The 19,594-nt window shown below is 40.8% G+C and overlaps 1 protein-coding gene across 1 annotated transcript; it reads left to right on the forward strand.

Moving 5' to 3' along the window:
• Positions 1-3,690: 3,690 nt before the first annotated feature.
• LOC141111395 (pancreatic secretory granule membrane major glycoprotein GP2-like) lies at positions 3,691-19,223 on the forward strand. The gene is made up of 9 exons (XM_073603654.1): positions 3,691-3,736; positions 5,643-5,750; positions 8,085-8,299; positions 9,063-9,217; positions 12,525-12,764; positions 15,217-15,373; positions 16,369-16,441; positions 16,985-17,023; positions 19,159-19,223. The coding sequence occupies exons 1-9, from the start codon at positions 3,691-3,693 to the stop codon at positions 19,221-19,223; spliced, it is 1,098 nt and encodes a 365-aa protein (XP_073459755.1).
• Positions 19,224-19,594: the final 371 nt, after the last annotated feature.

Raw genomic sequence — 19,594 nt, forward strand, 5'->3', positions numbered from 1 at the left:
AAGACAGAGAGGGGGGGGAAGCCGCAGCCACGACCTGGATGGAGGAGGGAGATGAAGGAGGGAGCCCGCGATCTGCATGGAACACCCCCCCCCCCCCCATTACCTCTTATTAGTGGCCACCAGTGTATAGGAGGAATCCCTTCAGTTCTCCCACATGGAGTTTGTCTCCCATGATTGAGATGCAGGATCTTTCATTCTTTTACTAGGGTAGGACCCACTAATTTGGGGTACTTTGTCGCAGTAAGTGGGCTTAGCACTATGTGACCATATAGTGTGACCAAACCCCCATATTTTTTAATATGTTCAGGTGTTTTTAAATAGCCTTGCAAGATAAATGTCATTTTTGTATGTGTGCACTGTAATCTGTTTTGTACTGGATGTAGGAGACGGAGGGGGGAAGTCACATCTGTGACCTGGATGTAGGAGACAGGGGGGGGGAGAAGCCGCAGCTGCCACTGCTGGATGGGATAAGGGTCGATCGATCGGTGAGCAAGCCAAGGACCGAAGGGGTGCCATGGTGGGCTGGAGCAATGGGGGGGGTAGATGTCTCAGGTTTGTTTGCCTCTCCCCCCCCAACTGATGGAGCACCAGCCGCCACTGGTACTCACCGATACCAATTACCGACACCTACTGCAACTGTTTTGTTTACACTTCAGCTGTCAGCAATGGTACAAAGCATTGAAAAGTTATTTACCACCTTTTTACATTTTGCGCTTTTTTTCAATGTGAAACGTGTAAATATATGTTAGGCATCAGGCGGATCCGCTCAGAGGAGTCCGCCATCTCAGCGGGAGACCGCTCCGTTGATCTCCGCTGAGCCGGCGGATGACCGGTCCGTCTCTACTCACTGAGCAGGGAGGAACCTGTCAGAGCCCCGCTGATTTCTATGGGAGATCAGACGAAAACAGATCTCATCCGATCCGCCAGATGGATGGCCGAACGAAAAAATGTCTGTTTTTTGTGTGTCAGCGGCCACATCTCCATTGAAATCCCCCTGCCCATAGGAGTCAATGGGTGGCCCGCTCGGATTCGCCTGAAAAACGGACAGGCAGATCTGAGTGGGCTTATCGTGTGAAAGGTGTGAAAATATCAACGAACAAAGCAAACAAAAAGTTTTAATTATTAAAATGTTTATAAAATAGAAGTGAACAAAAAAAATCATGAGGAAAATATTAATTCAATGGACGAGAATAGGGAGTTAATTGAGGCTGATTAGATTAGTAAATTAAGGGTTAATAAACAGAGGAACATTTTTTTTTTTTTTTTTACTTGACTGGTTGCTTTAAACTGACTTCATCTGCAGATATAAGTTAATCCCTTAACCTGTGTACACACGGGCGGACTTTTCAGCATCAAACATCCGACAGTCTTTCCTATGGACTTTCAACGGAGTTACAACGGACTTTCAGGCATGTAGATGAAAAAAACAGAAAGATACAAAAAGAAACAATGTTTCTTTTTATCTTTTTGTTTCGGTGGCTGAGCAATGTTGTTAATAAATGCCAGACTTAACACTTCAGTTGTCAACAGGGGAACCCTACCTACAGTTGAATGAGTCAACGGGTGTTAAAGCTATTAGATTAGATCTGATTAGAGCTATAGGCTCAAAAAATGTGACCTGCTGGGTGCTTGCAGGTCACTCAGCTGTGTTAGAAAAGTGAATGAATATTCACTTTCCCAACACTAAACTGCCTCTCCGCCAATCAGGTGCTCGGGTCTGTTACCTGCCACCTGATTGGCTGAAACGACAGGCACCGCTATTGGACGCCTATCAGGAGGAGAGGACGGGAGATGAGGACAGCAGGAGACACACGAAGGACCCCCATGAAGGACCCTGCTCGTCACCATCACCCGCTGCCCCACCAAGACAGGGTAAGTGCTGGGCAGAAGGCGAGTGGGTGGGGGTCATACTGGGGGCATTCAGGGGCACACTGGCAGCATTTAATGGGCACACTGGCAGCATTTGATGGGCACACTGGCAGCGTTTGATGGCACAGTGGCAGCGTTTGGCACAGTGGCAGCATTTGAGGGCACAGTTTTTTCAAAAAAAAGTTTGCGCCCCCACAAAAATTTTGAGCACCAGCCGCCACTGCCAACAGCCCAGGTCTTAGAAATTCTAACCCTGCTGGCCATACTTCAATGGGCATGCAATGCATTTCTCCTGGGTGAAGCCACACATAATTAGTCAGGAATCGAATGACAATGACGGGAAAACAACTACATTGTAACACATTTGTGTATCATAGTGAACCTAATCACCCTACATAGATGTAGCTGGTCAGTGGTATTTGGCACCATCACCATTACAATTTGAAATCTATTTGTGATACAATAAAACTTGTTTTTTTTGTGCATTTTGTTCTTGTTAATATATTTTGGGCACTGTAAAAAGATCTCCAAAATGGAAAAAAAAATGTCTATAATTGGGTTTTAAATACGTTTGTAAAATAGTTGAAAGATCAAATTCGTAATAGAACAAGGTGACATTTTCATCAGCTATAAATATGAAATGCCTCCAGAAAAATACTTCAGTCTGTGACGATGGCTTTAAAGTTAAACCGTGAGAGCTCGGGGCTAAGTCCTGCCTGGGTGAGGCCCATTTACTCTACGTCACCCCATCTCCACCTTCTAGTTTCTTCGTAAGATAGACGCATGGTATTCCATCTGGACAGATGAGTATATAAGTAGCTGAGTGATCTGTAATTGTACACAGACCCTCCACCACCTCACTCCAACTGTCTTTCCTAAAGGTGGCAAAACTCAACTGACAACTGACTTTGCGCACTTGTTGGAAGAACATTAAGTTGTTGGAAGCCTCTTGGAGACCCAGAACATTTCCACACAACATTTGTCGGTGAGTATAAAACTTTGATTTCTTAGTCATTTATAGCTCATGGCAAACAATCAGGACGAAATTATCATTTTCTAAAGCTGCCCGCCCATACACCTTACATTCTCATTGTCTCCTTTAGGGGGTGAATATCATGAGAGAATGATGGAGGCTGCCATTGGTGGCTCTTCATTTTGTGATTGCTGGTTGGCTGGTTATCAAGATTATTCTTTGGCTTCATTGCTCTCTGGGTTTAATTACAATATAAGGACTTATTGAACTATCCAATCAATTCTTGGAAGTTCTAATGGAAATTGAACAGTAAACTTGTGTGTGTGGTGAGCTTTAGATTTACCAAATCCATGTAATGTAAAGACTACTAGGGATGTGATTTGTAATCAGTCAGGCAGAACCTTGTACTCAATAAGATCTATAGGAGAATGTACAATCAGCTTCTACTGTGTATGGTCAACTCAGTAGTTTTGTTTATTACAGGTTTGAATCTTATCATTTGTTTGTAGTTATAAATGTGTAGATATATCTATATATGTATCTATATAAATATATATACATGTATCTATATAAATATATATATATATTTATATATACAGTATGAAAAAAAATCCTGATCAAATATTGATAAGTCTAGTATGTTACATATATAAATATTGTAACATATAGATGTTTGGTGTTTTTTTTTTATTTGTATTTGTTTTGTCTTATTTTGACTGTATAAAACTATATAAAAAAATAATGCGAAACTCTGTAGGACTTTTTTATTATTATTATTATTACTTGCTAAATTGCAAACAGAAATTGGTTACTCATATAGGATGTATTTTCTAGGGTTCCTGATCACCATGAAGACAACACTACTGCTATCTGTACTGTGCGCTGTCATGGCGGGTGAGTGAAGTTTGTCTCCTTTTATCCTTTATTAACACATCTGGAATACAGAGACAACGATCGTTGCCCAGAAATTGGAGGGTACGATCGGGAAAGGGCAAATGAACAAAAAAAAAAAGATTAATTAATTTATAATATAATTAATTAAAATATAATATATTGCAGCGTGCTGGTGGCAGCTGCTTTAGTTTTCTTTTTTCAGCCTTTGTTCACATATTTTCACCCAGTGATCCTGCCAGCCTTCCTGTTACATCGCCCGCTCTCACCATATTGTGTCTATGAACAAGCAGTGTTATTGCCTTAGGACCACAAAACACCTCCACCTTTCATCATCCACATAACATAGGAGGAAGGGGTCTCCGTAGCTGTAGGGGGTCTCACACATGAAAACTGGGCAGGACTGATAACACTGTTTGAGATAAGACTACAGCATACACAAGAATGTGCTAAATTTCTGTCAGGATCAACAGGTATAACAAAATTAATTAAAGAAGTAAGGGCAACCCCGTGCGTCTGCTAAATAGCAGTGTGGTTTGCCTGCTGGTGCCGGAATGCCTGTGATTTACACACGTTCCCACACCAGCATATATGTGAACCTCGTCTTATTCATGAACACTAGACATGTGCAATTCGTTTTGTTCCGAATTCGTTTTTTAATGAATTTCGACAAATTCGTTAATTCGGAAACATCTGAATTAATGGAAACCCGAGTAACTATTTTTTTCTGAATATTCGTAAATTTGCAGATTAGAAAATTTGTAAATCCGTAAATGTGAAAATTTGTCCCTTTCAACATTCATAAATTAAAAAATTTGTACATTCGTAAATTCTAAATTCAAAAATCCCCAAACCCTGAAAATTTGAAAATCTGAAAAATGACTAACTTTTAAATTACAGGTATTGGAATTTCCTTTCAAATTTGGCTGTTAGTGAACGTAACTTTGGATAAATTCATATTCGTTACGTTCACTAACAGCCAAAATTGAAAGGAAATTCCAATACCTATAATTTAAAAGTTAGTCATTATTTCAGATTTTTGAATTTTCAGGGTTTGGTGATTTTCGAATTTCGAATTTACGAATTTACAAATTTTTTAATTTATGAATTTTCAGATGTATGAATTTTCACATTTACGGATTTTACGGACAAATGCCGTATCTAAACTAATGGAACGTAATGAATTAATAATAATAGATAACAATAATAATAATAATAATAATAAAAAACGTTTTATTATTATTATTTGTTATTAATTTGTTCCATTCCATTTGTTTAGATGCGGCATTCGTTATTTTGGATAATTCGTAACTTTGGATAAATTTGTATTCGTTACGTTCACTAACAGACAAATTTGAAAGGAAATTCCAATACCTATAATTTAATAGTTATTATTAGTTAGTTAGCTATTCTTTCGAATTTTCGGATTCTCTTTCTTATTTTCGGATTTTTTGGGTTTTTGAATTTCCGAAATTACGAATTTTCGCATTTACGAATTTTTGCACTTACGAATATACAAATTTTTGAATTTACGAATTGTGATCATAACGAATGACCCGAAAATGAAAAAACAAAAAAAAAAACAAAACGAATGAAACGAAAATGAAAACGAACAGTGCACATGTCGAATGAACACGTGTAAATTTAACACAGGGGAAGAGTGTTGAGGAGCACTTTGTTTATGAATTGTAACACTTTTGAAACAAGTTTGTATATTGGAACATTTGGATACAAGTTGCAGCAGTTTGACACAAATTGGATTGTTTGGAGCACTTTGAAAGAAACCATGAAATTATCTCTGATTTATTTATTTTGATTCTTGTATTACATAGTAGATGGATTTGAAATCTGTTTAGACTTCCACACAGGAACACAGGATGTACTTTCATGTTTTTTTCTGTCTCTCCAGTGGCTGCGTCTCAGACCTGTGGAAGTGTCACCTGTGCTACTGATGAGAGTTGTAACAATATTACTAATACCTGCCAGTGCAATTCAACTTTCTACACATTTACACCAGGTATGGTATGCTATAATAAAATATTTACAATGGATCTTTTGCCTTTTAAAACCAAATATTGCATTTTCCCATAAACCATATGAGGTCCATGTAACATACAGAGTACATAGTGGGAAAGTGTAATGGCCCGTTTCCACCTGGCTGTTAAATTAACCAGCAATGGAGCACCCCAGTGTGAATGAGCCCCCCAGGCTTGTCCCACATTTGATTGGTGGATAGCAGAGGTATAATCTGACTGTCTGCAGGCTGACTGTCACATAAACATGTACACTTGGATTGCTGTGAGTAATAAGGAGATTGGAGTAGAAACCATGGCAAGACCCTACAGAAGGCAACTTATCTTTTCCCAATGGAACAATCACTGTTTGCACCGAGATTTGTGGCTTAGGGAGGTCTGTATAGGAGAAATCTTGAGAAAGAGTCATCAGCTTCTAAAGGACTCCTGTGTGCTCCCCATACCAGACTTTCTGAACCAGAGGTTCCATGGAGGTTGCATGAGGTTCCTTGAGCAAACTCTGCCTCTCAGATAAGTCATTGCTTCACTCCTGCTGAAAGAGAAGTCTGGTGGAGGACAACTGATATATACAAAGGGGTGGGATCTTTCAGGAGACAACAATGACCATCTATGGACATGACCAAATATAGTCAATGTTGGGATCAAAATGCCTGAAAAGCCAATGTAAGGGAACGTTACAATGTCAATTAATGTAAGAGACCAGTACACTGACCATCAATGTAAGAGAGCATTACACTGACCATCAATGTGATGGACACTACACTGATCATCAATGTAAGGGGGCGCTACACTGTTTACCAATGTAAGGGGGCACTACACTGACCATCAATGTAAGGGGGTACTACACTGATCATCAATGTAAGGGGGCACTACAATGACCATCAATGTAAGGGGGCACTACACTGATCATCAATGTAAGGGGGCACTACACTGATCATCAATGTAAGGGGGCACTACAAAGACCATCAATGTAAGGGGGCACTACACTGATCATCAATGTAAGGGGGCACTACACTGATCACCAATGTAAGGGGGCACTACAGTGATCATCAATGTAAGGGGGCACTACACTGACCATCAATGTAAGGGGGCACTACACTGATCATCAATGTAAGGGGGGCACTACACTGATCATCAATGTAAGGGGGCACTACACTGATCATCAATGTAAGGGGGCACTACACTGATCATCAATGTAAGGGGGCACTACACTGACCATCAATGTAAGGGGGCACTACACTGATCATCAATGTAAGGGGGCACTACACTGATCATTAATGTAAGGGGGCACTACACTGATCATCAATGTAAGGGGGCACTACACTGACCATCAATGTAAGGGGGCACTACACTGACCACCAATGTAAGAGGGCACTACACTGACCATCAATGTAAGGGGCACTACACTGATCATCAATGTAAGGGGGCACTACACTGATCATCAATGTAAGGGGGCACTACACTGACCATCAATGTAAGGGGGCACTACACTGACCATCAATGTAAGGGGGCACTACACTGACCACCAATGTAAGAGGGCACTACACTGACCATCAATGTAAGGGGCACTACACTGACCATCAATGTAAAAGAGCACTACATTGATCACCAATGTAAGAGGGCACTACACTGACCATCAATGTAAGGGGGCACTACACTGATCACCAATGTAAGAGAGCACTACACTGATCATCAATGTAAGGGGCACTACACTGACCATAAATGTAAGGGGCACTACACTGATCACCAATGTAAGAGGGCACTACACTGACCATCAATGTAAGGGGGCACTACACTGATCACCAATGTAAGAGGGCACTACACTGACCACCAATGTAAGGGGGCACTACACTGACCATCAATGTAAGGGGGCACTACACTGATCACCAATGTAAGAGGGCACTACACTGACCACCAATGTAAGGGGGCACTACACTGACCACCAATGTAAAGGGGGCACTACACTGACCACCAATGTAAGAGGGCACTACACTGACCATAAATGTAAGGGGCACTACACTGATCACCAGTGTAAGAGGGCATTACACTGACCATCAATGTAAGGGGGCACTACACTGATCACCAATGAAAGGGGGCGCTACACTGACCATCAACAATCAATGTTCTGTATGTAAACTGGAAATTATATTGGGATTTAAATCTTTGACTCTATGCCAGCTTACTCCCCAGTCCCTGGTCACTCTTGCCACCCTAAGGTGGGTATATATAGAAAACCTCTATAGTGTATAATGTACATCAAGCATGTCACTGTCACCTTCTCATCCCAGAAATGCTGAAGGATTTTACTCTTTTTTCAGGAAGCCTTCCATCTCCAAATCTTACTTGTACTGGAGCAAAGTTCAATATACAAGTGTCAAAATGTTGGTTGGAAGCACAAGGTTATAATACGTCCGATATAAGGCTGAACAGCACCAACTCTGAGTGTTTCGCAGAAAATCAGAATGTGAATGGAATATGGGAGATGACCCTTCAGCGTCCATTGATAACCTCTGACTGTAACACAGTTCCTGTGGTAAGTTCTCCTGACACGGTCTGACTGTTTGTTATACAAGAGAAGTAAAAACAGATACATTAAAGTCTGTATAGACAAAAATGTGATCATTTAGGGTTTGAATGGAATAGAGAAGGTGTAGAACCCTTGTCATGTCTTTATTGTTGTCTTTGCCCCAGAAGATTGTTTTACCCTCTATGTATTTTTTTAAATACATTTTGTACAGAAAGACATTTCCAACCAGAACCAGAAACTTTTGTTGCATACCTCAGGCTCAGAAGAACACATTAAATAGTAATAAAGCCTAAGTGTTTGTTTTAGCCTAATGCCTCCATAGCATTAATGAAAAACATGCCCTGGTATATTTATAACTCCCCCCATTATTTAGATAGGAGGAGATAACAGAGTGATGAGTCCTCTGCTTCTCCTTTCACTGTCTATTCCCAGGCTGGGGGTGGGGGGTCCAAGATGACCTTGACTTAGATAAAGTGTGTTGAATAATGCTGACCATCAGACTGAGGACATCAATTGGCAAAAGTACCACTGGGGGAAATCTCTGCATTGAAGTTAAATATTGTAGTAAAAGCTAGTTTTGTTAATTTATCTTTTGGTGGGCTATTTATTTTGAGCTGGAGTTCTGCCTTAACAAAACCGGAGACTTCCTTTTTGACTTCTCAGAGAATACACTGACATTAATAGTAACTATTTGCTAATGTGCAGTTTACTGTATGGCGGTAAGTTTTCTGACCTTGTTTAATGACTTATTTGCTTCCTCTCTCTACAGATGAATGCAACCCATGTTATGTACACAAACCAGCTGTATATTTTTGGCAAGACGGATCCAATCCGAATAACAAATGACGTTGTCATGAATATTTCCTGCTCTTACCCACTGAATATAAATGTCACTCTTAATGTGACACTGCACCCAATAATTGGGTAATTATGATTATGTACTTTCAGGAATCCATGCTGGCGATCTCTTATGATATTGCATTCTAGCATCTATTCTTGTATCTTCCCTACAGTAGATGTTAGACTTACAGGTCTGTAGTTACTGATTGAAGACCTCAATCCCTTTTTAAACAAAGACACTAAACTAGGCTTGTGCCAAGCTTTAATAGAAACAAAAGCTTAAATATAACTGAGCTCAACTCTCTGAGGACACATGGGTGTATATATATATATATATATATATATATATATATATATATATATATATATATATATATATATATAGTGGGGCAAAAAAGTATTTAGTCAGCCACCAATTGTGCAAGTTCTCCCACTTAAAAATATGAGAGAGGCCTGTAATTGTCATCATAGGTATACCTCAACTATGAGAGACAAAATGTGGAAACAAATTCAGACAATCACATTGTCTGATTTTTGAAAGAATTTATTTGCAAATTATGGTGGAAAATAAGTATTTGGTCAATATCAAAAGTTCATCTCAATAATTTGTTATATATCCTTTGTTGGCAATGACAGAGGTCAAAGGTTTTCTGTAAGTCTTCACAAGGTTGTCATACAATGTTGCTGGTATGTTGGCCTATTCCTCCATGGAGATCTCCTCTAGAGCAGTGATGTTTTGGGGCTGTCGCCGGGCAACACGGACTTTCAACTCCCTCCAAAGGTTTTCTATGGGGTTGAGATCTGGAGACTGGCTAGGCCACTCCAGGACCTTGAAATGGTTTGTACGAAGCCACTCCTTCGTTGCCCGGGCGGTGTGTTTGGGATCATTGTCATGCTGAAAGACCCAGCCATGTTTCATCTTCAATGCCCTTGCTGATGGGAGGAGGTTTGTACTCAAAATCTCACGATACATGGCCCCATTCATTCTTTCATGTACACGGATCAGTCGTCCTGTTCCCTTTGCAGAGAAACAGCCCCAAAACATGATGTTGCCACCCCTATGCTTCACAGTAGGTATGGTGTTCTTTGGTTGCAACTCAGCATTCTCTCTCCTCCAAACACGACGAGTTGTGTTTCTACCAAACAGTTCTACTTTGGTTTCATCCGACCAATTGACATTCTCCCAATCCTCTTGTGGATTATCCAAATGCTCTCTAGCAAACCTCAGACAGGCCCGGACATGTACTGGCTTAAGCAGGGGGACACGTCTGGCACTGCAGGATCTGAGTCCCTGGCGGCGTAGTGTGTTACTGATGGTAGTCTTTGTTACGTTGGTCCCAGCTCTCTGCAAGTCATTCACTAGCTCCCCCCGTGTGGTTCTGGGATTTTTGCTTACCGTTCTTGTGATCATTTTGACCCCACGGGGTGAGATCTTTAGTGGAGCCCCAGATCGAGGGAGATTATCAGTGGTCTTGTATGTCTTCCATTTTCTAATTATTGCTCCCACAGTTTATTTCTTCACCCAAAGCTGCTTGCCTATTGCAGATTCAGTCTTCCCAGCCTGGTGCAGGTCTACAATTTTGTTTCTTATGTCGTTCGACAGCTCTTTGGTCTTCACCATAGTGGAGTTTGGAGTGTGACTGTTTGAGGTTGTGGACAGGTGTCTTTTATACTGATAACAAGTTCAAACAGGTGCCATTAATACAGGTAATGAGTGGAGGACAGAGGAGCCTCTTAAAGAAGAAGATACAGGTCTGTGAGAGCCAGAAATCTTGCTTGTTTGTAGCAAACCAAATACTTATTTTCCACCATAATTTGCAAATAAATTCTTTCAAAAATCAGACAATGTGATTGTCTAGATCTGTTTCCACATTTTGTCTCTCATATTTGAGGTATACCGATGATGACAATTACAGGCCTCTCTCATCTTTTTAAGTGGGAGAACTTGCACAATTGGTGGCTGACTAAATACTTTTTTGCCCCACTGCAAAAAAAAAAAAAAAAAATATATATATATATATATATATATATATATATATATATATATATATATATATATATAGATCTAAGCAAATCTCATAAGGTTGTATAACATGTCAGCATTGCAAAATCTTAAAGAATCCACTCTTTATTAGAGAGAAAAATGAAGATTCCCCCCTAGGGATTTAAAACAGCAACAACGCTACCAAAAATTAAGTAAAACCACTGTTTATTGAGACATATAAAATATGATCAATTCACTCTTTATTAGATATAACATATAACAATAGGTTAAAAGTTGGGTTAAACCCCTTGTGCCAAACCTCAGTAAAATAGAAACAAACGCTTAGATATAACTGAGCTCAGCTCTCTGAGGATACGTGGGTGTAATCAAAGTGGGCCAAGTGTTTTCAAGTAATCATTTCAAACTGAGAGTTAATGTTCCCACAATAGAAGAGTTTTTAAGACCTTTGTCTCCTACCTTCCCTGTGCTTCATTGCTGCAGCCTCCTTGAGGCTCTTTGGCATTCAATGCATGTGCATTCCCTTTGCCATGCTGCATGGTTTCTTCCTCCTCTCCTTAAGACTCTGCTGAGTCCTGTAGTGACTTTGGAGTCAGAGGAATAAACCATGGCATGCGCTGGGAGACAGTCCAGAAATGTTGAATACTGAAGAGTCTGGTGGAAGCTGCAGCACTGGACCAATGGACAGGTAGGAGACATGGGCTGCCAGTCAGATGAGTATGAAAGCTCTTCTATTTCAGGAATGTTTCTTCTTTGATTTTGTACCAACTTGGACCGTGAACTAAGCAATCACATGGCTACTTATTGCTCAGATTTTTGGTCTGGTCTGAGTGGAGAGCGGTGACTGTCTGTCAGTCATCGCTCTCTGCTCTGCTCCTCCAGCACTCACAGGAGCATCGGGCAGAGGAGGAGGAGTGTGCAGCTGGCTCCAGCTCTCAGCTAAATGTTGAGAGGTGGATCCAGCTGTCAATCAGGCAGTTGATTGGATCCTGACAATAATGTCAGAAACTTTCCAGAGCCTAGAGAGGCTGTGCCACGCCAGCTTATAGCAGGTAATCTGGATCACAGGAGAGTAAGTAAATGCGCTCCTGAGACCCACAAGAGAAGTATGGACAAAAAAATGTTTTTGGTGTACTTCTCTTAAAATATTTTAACTCTTATTTATTTTTTTATAAACGTTCATTTTAAGCCATTGTGGTGCATTTGAAATCGTATATCAGCTTCATTGCTTCCATTCGCATACACAGAGCCGATGAAGATATCTAATATGTTTGCTCTTTATCCACAGTGTAAAAAATGTCAGTTCTCTGTATAACATTATTGATGCATGACCACATACCTGCAAGGGTTTCTAGGTAGGTAACCTTCTGTTGTGTGTTTATTTTCCAGGACCACAGTAATAAACGGCCCTACAGGAAATGCAAGTTATGCCGCCGTAATGATGGCCTTTAAAGATAACACATATACTATCCCTCTCTCAGACTCCGATACCCTGATTGTGGAAGATACTATTTACCTTTCAGTGAGAGTACCAGATCTGGATGCGAACACCTTTAAACTCAAAGTGGTGAATATTTATGCCTCTCCTACCGATTCAAGTGACCAAAAGTACTATCTTCTTCAGAACGGGTAAGTACACAGTGCACTGGGTTAGGAGTTCTGTGTGTTATTTGTACACTTTGACTACAGAAATAATTCATTAAATACACAGAACAATACTCAGTATCACCTTAAGGCGTCTTTCCTGCAGACACAGACAATGTTGACAGGGGAATCCCTCCCGCGAAGCCATTTGTGGCTATAACAGCTGCTAACAATAATCGCATGTCAAATCCGACAGGTTGGTTGTACTCAAGTTGATCGATCAACTTCGATACATTCAGCCTGACCATACATGGTTTTAGACGCGAAATGTCTATGGAGTATGTTGCTGAAGTGTTGGCATGACGTTTTGAACTAATCTGGACAAGCCAACTTTCTTAAGTGATATAAATCCCGGAGTTGATCTTCACAGCCCAACTTTAGTCAACTTTTACAGTTCTAGATAGAATGGGGGAAGGGTTGGAACCCTTGTGAGGTGTCTGGAGCTACTTTGAGGCACTTTCTTGTGAATGATCCTTGTGAAAACAGGACTAGAAATGAGGAGATGGGGTCATCAAGACAGTATGACACAGACAGCAAAAAAAACCAGTGAAGAGGTTCTTCTTCTTCTTCACCACACTGGTTGCTGTCTATGTCCTCCCTGCAGAGAACTTCAACCATTTCATGTCCCTGGATTTTTGGTGTCACCAGGACAGGATGTGAAGGGAAAGTGTGCCCCGAGAACAGCAATACAAACCTTGAGAAGGGACCAGGTATGGAAATAGGAAAGTAGCAACATAATTGAGGGATGTTAAGGAGTCCACCTTTATCAGGGCTTCAGGAACTTGGTTCTATGTAGAGGTGCTGGACTCCATAGGGTGATGATGGTGAACAATCCAGCAATCTTTATTTATGGCTTTCTCAGCTTCTTTAGACAGCAAGAAAAACATACCTAACAGGGAATCAGGACCATCTTAATGTATGGGCACTCCTGGGTACTGTCCAGGGGCCACCAGGTGCATGGGGGCCCCATGATAATCTTGCATAACATCATATTTGCTAACTGTCCTGGATTTGCTGGGACAGTCACGCTTTTTACTAAGTTTTCCCAGGATGGCTATGTCCAGGGCAGCGCCTAAGAGCCTGTAATGCGCCCTCCTGATCCTAGTATTTTGCCCTTCTGCTTCCCTCCTGGTACTGTGCCTTTTGTGTAGATTAGCCTTTGATTCATGGCACGTTTGCTTATTGATTAAAATCAATTTTATTAAAAGTACAATGTTTTACTTCTATCAATGATTTGGGACAGGCTGGTAAGGGCCCCAGAGTGTTACTTTGCCCAGGGGTCCATGATGCTATTAAGGCAGCCCTGCAGGGGCTCCAACCCTTTCCCACACTTTACGTTAATTATATTATAAATGTTTAAACTACAGAGCGCTTTTGAAATGATACAAAATTTCAATGCAGGTTTGAATTAACACTTGCATTTTTGCTTGATGTGTTTTCCATTGAAGGGCCCATTCACACCACCTGTTGGTGGGCTGCATTGCTCAAGGCAGGACCAACACATTGGCAATCCATTTTTTCCAATAGGCCCAGTACACAGCAATGTGTTGGTCAGCATTGGATGAAATACCTTTAATAACATGCAGATTGATGTATTTCATTAGTCTTAATGCATTAAAAGGGTTGTAAACCCTAATTTAAAAAAAAAATAACAAACATATCATACTTACCTTCACTGTGCAGTTCGTTTTGCATAGAGTGGCCCTGATCATCATCCTCTGGGGTCCCCCAACGGCGCTCGCGGCTCCTCCCTGCATCGGTAAACTCCCTAGGAGAAGCGCTATCCCGGGGGTTTACCATGCAGGCCCCCTCCTGAGTCCAGCATTTGCATCCATAGACAAAGAATGCCGGACTTGGCCCCGCCCCCCAGCGCCCGCGTCATTGGTTTTGATTGACAGCAGAGGGAGCCAATGGCTGTGCTGCTATCAATCTATTTAATCAAGAGCTGAGAACCCCGGCCAGAGATGTAGACCGTGTCTCCGGCGAGAAAACGTACGGCTCAGGTGAATAAAACAGGGGGGGGGGGGTTTTCTGCTCAGTGACAGAAGTTTTTTCACCTTAATGCATAGGATGTATTAAGGTGAAAAAACACAAGGGTTTACAACCACTTTAAGGAGAAAATCATGTAGGTGTGAAGAATTATGGGTCACAGCACATGTATTCATTTCTTGTGTATGGCACAAGGATTCCACCAATTACAATGTAAATTGTTCAGCTATTATATACATATTAATAATGAACATATGCCATATATTGTCCATTTATAATATACAGTATATATATATATATATATATATATATATATATATATATATATATATATATATAAAATGAACACACCTCATATATTGTTCAGCTCTAATAGTATGTACCAGTATTGTGTTCTAATCTTTAGATTACGGTAACTGAAAACTAATGAAAGGTTTTCTGTATCCAGGTGCCCATCTAGCCAAATTTCTTCTGACCAGCTAACAGTGGACAGCAATGGAGTCGGCATTGAATCTCGGTTTCCTATGAAAGTCTTCCAGATTACCAGTTCTAACACCGTCTATCTCTATGCCGATCTTGCACTCTGCACTACTGATTGTAATTCGGTAAGACTCAACATACACATAGAGGGTGTTCTATGATTTCTGTGCCTGAAGGAGGGGGCAGGGTTTTTTAGCCATACACACACATACTAGTACCACTTTAGACAGGAGCCAAATATCCTACCTGCATGTTCTTGGAGGAAACCAACACAAGCAGGACATTCAAACTCCATGCAGATAATGCCTTGGCTGGCATTCAAATTGAGGTCCCCAGTGCTACATGGCAAGAGTGCTAACTTTCAATCTACTGAGCTGCCTCAAAGTCCACAGTTGGCTTTCTAATCATTGCACGGCCTTTTTAAGATGCTTGGTGGTGTTTATGGACTGAAAATTAAATATTAAAGATACCAGCTTCCCTCTTCTTTACCTTATCTACTGCTGCTAACCAAGAAGGTAGAACATTGCTGTGTGTAATGAGCACAGTTGCTGAATTATTGGCCAACTCCACACAAAAATGGTGACTAAAATCATATGCCGGCTTCTGATATTGAGATACCACCACCAGAATTCACAGTTCTGCCCACCTCCTGCTGCCATAAGATGGGATGAGCTAGGGTTTGGCCCAAACCCAAGTGCATCCCTAAAAAAGACAATTGATGGCTGCATATCCATCCATAACAAAGACAAAATAGTGGTTTCATGCCCATCCCTGATAAAGACAATTGGTGGTTTCACATGTATCCGTAACATTTGACAATTAATGGTGTCATGCTGCCCCGATACAATGTAGAATAAATAGATGATTGGGGAATACGACTTAGAGAGACTGAAACCAATGTGAAGGGGAAATGCAAACTATTCTAGGGAAGTCCCACCATTGGAGTGATTGAAGAACCTGGTGTGCCCGCATTCTCCACTGTTTCCATTGTGGGGATTACACAGATAAAGGGATGTTGTGACTTTAGAATAGCTGGAGTATTTCTTGGATACAATTTGCAGTTTTTTCATCGATTTCACTTGTCTGGAATTTCTGTTGAATTACTTTTATTTCCTTACAGACCTGCAGCTCTCAATCCAAGTCAGATGGTTCCCCGAACATTGCAGGAAGAGTCAGTATCTTTTTGGATGCATGTAAGTCATCTCAGGTTCACAGTTTTGTTACAGTAATTTTCTGTTTTCCTGCAGTCACATTTATTAAATCCCGACTCCAGACAAAATATTTATTTTCTTTTTTTTATTTTGGATAATGTGGGAAAAGGGTTAAAGCGTCTGTCAATTTTTAAATGCTGTCTTCGTTCCCTGTGGGGGGGGGATTTTTCCCTCATTTCCTGTTCTGTCTGATACCTGTCACCTGACCAGGAAGTAAGGAAAAATGTCCCAGAGGGGACAAAGCAATAAAAACATGCAGAAGTTCTAACCCTTCACTGTTCTAAGAAATTTATATATATATTTATGGCTCTATGTGACCCGTATATTTACCAGTCCAATAAGGGAGCAAATCGGCCATTGTTAGGGATTATAGTCAGGGATTACAAAAGCTTTGACTTCTACAGTGATCACAACACAATTATTTCAGCCTACAGTGAATGTGAATATCAAACGATATATACAGAAGAATGAGTATCAGTCCGGTTGAGATCTCCAGTTAACAGATATGTTTCTCTTTATTTCCAGCTGATACCTATTACTATTTAGATAACAGTTCTGCTAGAGGTAAGTAATCTCTTACATTGAGAATTTTGTTGGTTTAAAGTGATGTAGCAAAACATGTTCAACCCCTTTACAGCAACAATACCCTTATATGTGGGGGCAGGGCAGGTTGACTTCAACATCCAGTCCCTGTATATATGCATTGCTGTATTGTTTGGGGAGCTCTCCATCGGCACCCCCAGAACTGTGACTGAGCTGTCACCAAAAGCTCACAGTCATCTGCTGACAATCAGCAGTTGGTAGGATTGGCTACGGATTATGTCAGGGCTGTGCAGCCAATTACAGTGCAGCATGATCAAGAGTCCTTTCTACTGGTCTTTGGACATCAGGGCCCATTTAAAGCAGCAGCTCCCACCAGTATACATGAGTTAAAGCTGAATTCCAGGAAATATTCTAAATTTCCAGATAGTAAAAAACATTTAGGGGAGCCATATTACCTGAGAAAGGATTTGTATTTCTGTCCACCCAGTCCTGAGGTTTGCACAGCATTGCCACACAGCACAACCAGGAGGATGACACCATTTTCTCTGGTACATCTTGGAATACAGCAGTGTCCTCTCCCCACCCCCAGTCTGCTGATTGGGCAGTGAAGGGGCAGTAGCACACTGATTAGGTCATCTCCCTGTTCACTTTGCTCACTCCTCCTGTCAGCATGTATCTATTTCTAACACATTTGCATGCGGCACATCAATGGTGCCCTGTCTTTGTGCTGTTTCTTGTTCTCACACTCTGGCCCTGCTGTACAAGGACTGCAAGAGGCTGATACCAGGTCACATTCAGATGGCTACACTGCTCGCATTAAAAAATGCTTAGCAAAAATATTGTTTCCTTTTGAGCCTTTGCAGATTCCTATTACTGGCCACAAAAATAGTAAACTCCCCCAAAGAGATATGTAACATTTCCCATTTTGCCCCATTTCATCTGTCGAATTGTAACAATGACAATCACTAAAGGTTTTATTTATCCATATATGGTATTTCAATGCATACATTTAGTACCTATCTAAATATTTATCAAAATTAGTTTTACTATAAAAGTATTAAGTTGAAGAGTTATCAGCCCTGACTGAGAATTTCAATCAGAGAGAGACAGTCTGAAGGCAAACAGCTTCTTCTACAAAGCAAGCAATTGAGCTGCAAGTTTGAAAATGATTTGCTAAGCTATTGCTAGACTTGCCGGGCTTCACAAGTTTGTTGTACAATTGCAGCAAGTCCGCATTGCATGATTTCAGATCAACTTTCTTTGCAAACATTCTGCAAGTCTGCTGCAAGTTCTGCTTCAGTCATGTTGTGCGATAGTCATTCCACCACAGGGGGGCACTGTGGCTGAATTTTCAACTAGAACTTGTGCTTCAAGTGCTCTGCAAGTGTGCAACTTGCCAGTGACAATGTGCAGCAAGTTAACAGACTCACAATTCAACACTGCCACAAATTTGTGGCAAGTTATCCGTGCTACACTTGCTGCTCTTGACTGTTGTGCTGCCTTTAGTAAGCACATAATGTTCCGTTGCACCAGCATCATAGATGTATATCTTGTATTAAATGTTTTTTGGTGGTATTTAATGTTGCCCCCCCCCCCCCCAAACGGGACTGATTTCCCACCTCTTCCAGTGTGGTCAACACAACTGAAGTGGAGTGGATCTCTCTATAAAAGTGTATATCCATCCAAATTTTTTTTATCTTTGGAAATAATCAGGAAACATAAGAACCCCCCTTTGGGCTAACTTGGGATATGTTAGAGAAATTTCCCTTTGCTTACTGTCCCAATGACAATGGTTTCACCAAACAGGGTACAGTACGGAAAGGTCAAAGTACCTATCAGCTTTGGTTTTTTTTTTTTTTTTTTTTTTTTTGCTCTGTGTCCTTGTAGCAGATTTTCCCTCAATTTCTATCCGGTAAAACCATTATCACCTTGACAGTGAATGAGGGTAAATCTCTCTAATGCCGCCACGCTATGCAAAAGTTAAAAAACAAACATTCTGGTTGGTCGTACACCTTAAATTCTCACAATCTGGTAAAAAAAGTTGTCTTTCACCAGATTGCAGCTACAATGAAAACATAGCATTGAACAGAAGAACTTGCATTGACAGATGAAGCCCTTATCGATCCATTTCTAATATCTCCTGTGTGTTGTTCCAGGTTTCTCCATGCCTTGGACTTTGTCTGCTTTGATCTTCTCTTGGATCTTGGTGAAACTGATGTAAACCCTCCGAGAACCGACCATCCCGGCACCATGAGACTTTGTCACATCGTCACCCCCCAATGCTCTCAGCAGAGAGAAGTTATGAAGGAATCTTGTATCCAGTTCTTTTTTCTGTGGATGGTGTTGGCTGCATCATATATAACGCTACCAAAGATAACCTTGCCGCTATGCCTCCTGATTATCTCTCATTTTGTACAGTGCTGATTCTCTGCTCTGCCTGCTTTATACCTGAATTATTTATTGTGTTGTATTTATTGTACAGTAAGAATTGTTGATGGAGTAGACAATATATAAATATTTTGTATCCTTGGAGAGCTCACCCTGTACTTTTTATTGTTCTTTTACATATAATAAACTGCAAAGTAATGTAAT

The sequence above is a fragment of the Aquarana catesbeiana genome, linkage group LG10, assembly GCF_042186555.1.
Source record: "Aquarana catesbeiana isolate 2022-GZ linkage group LG10, ASM4218655v1, whole genome shotgun sequence".
NCBI classification, from domain to species: domain Eukaryota; kingdom Metazoa; phylum Chordata; class Amphibia; order Anura; family Ranidae; genus Aquarana; species Aquarana catesbeiana.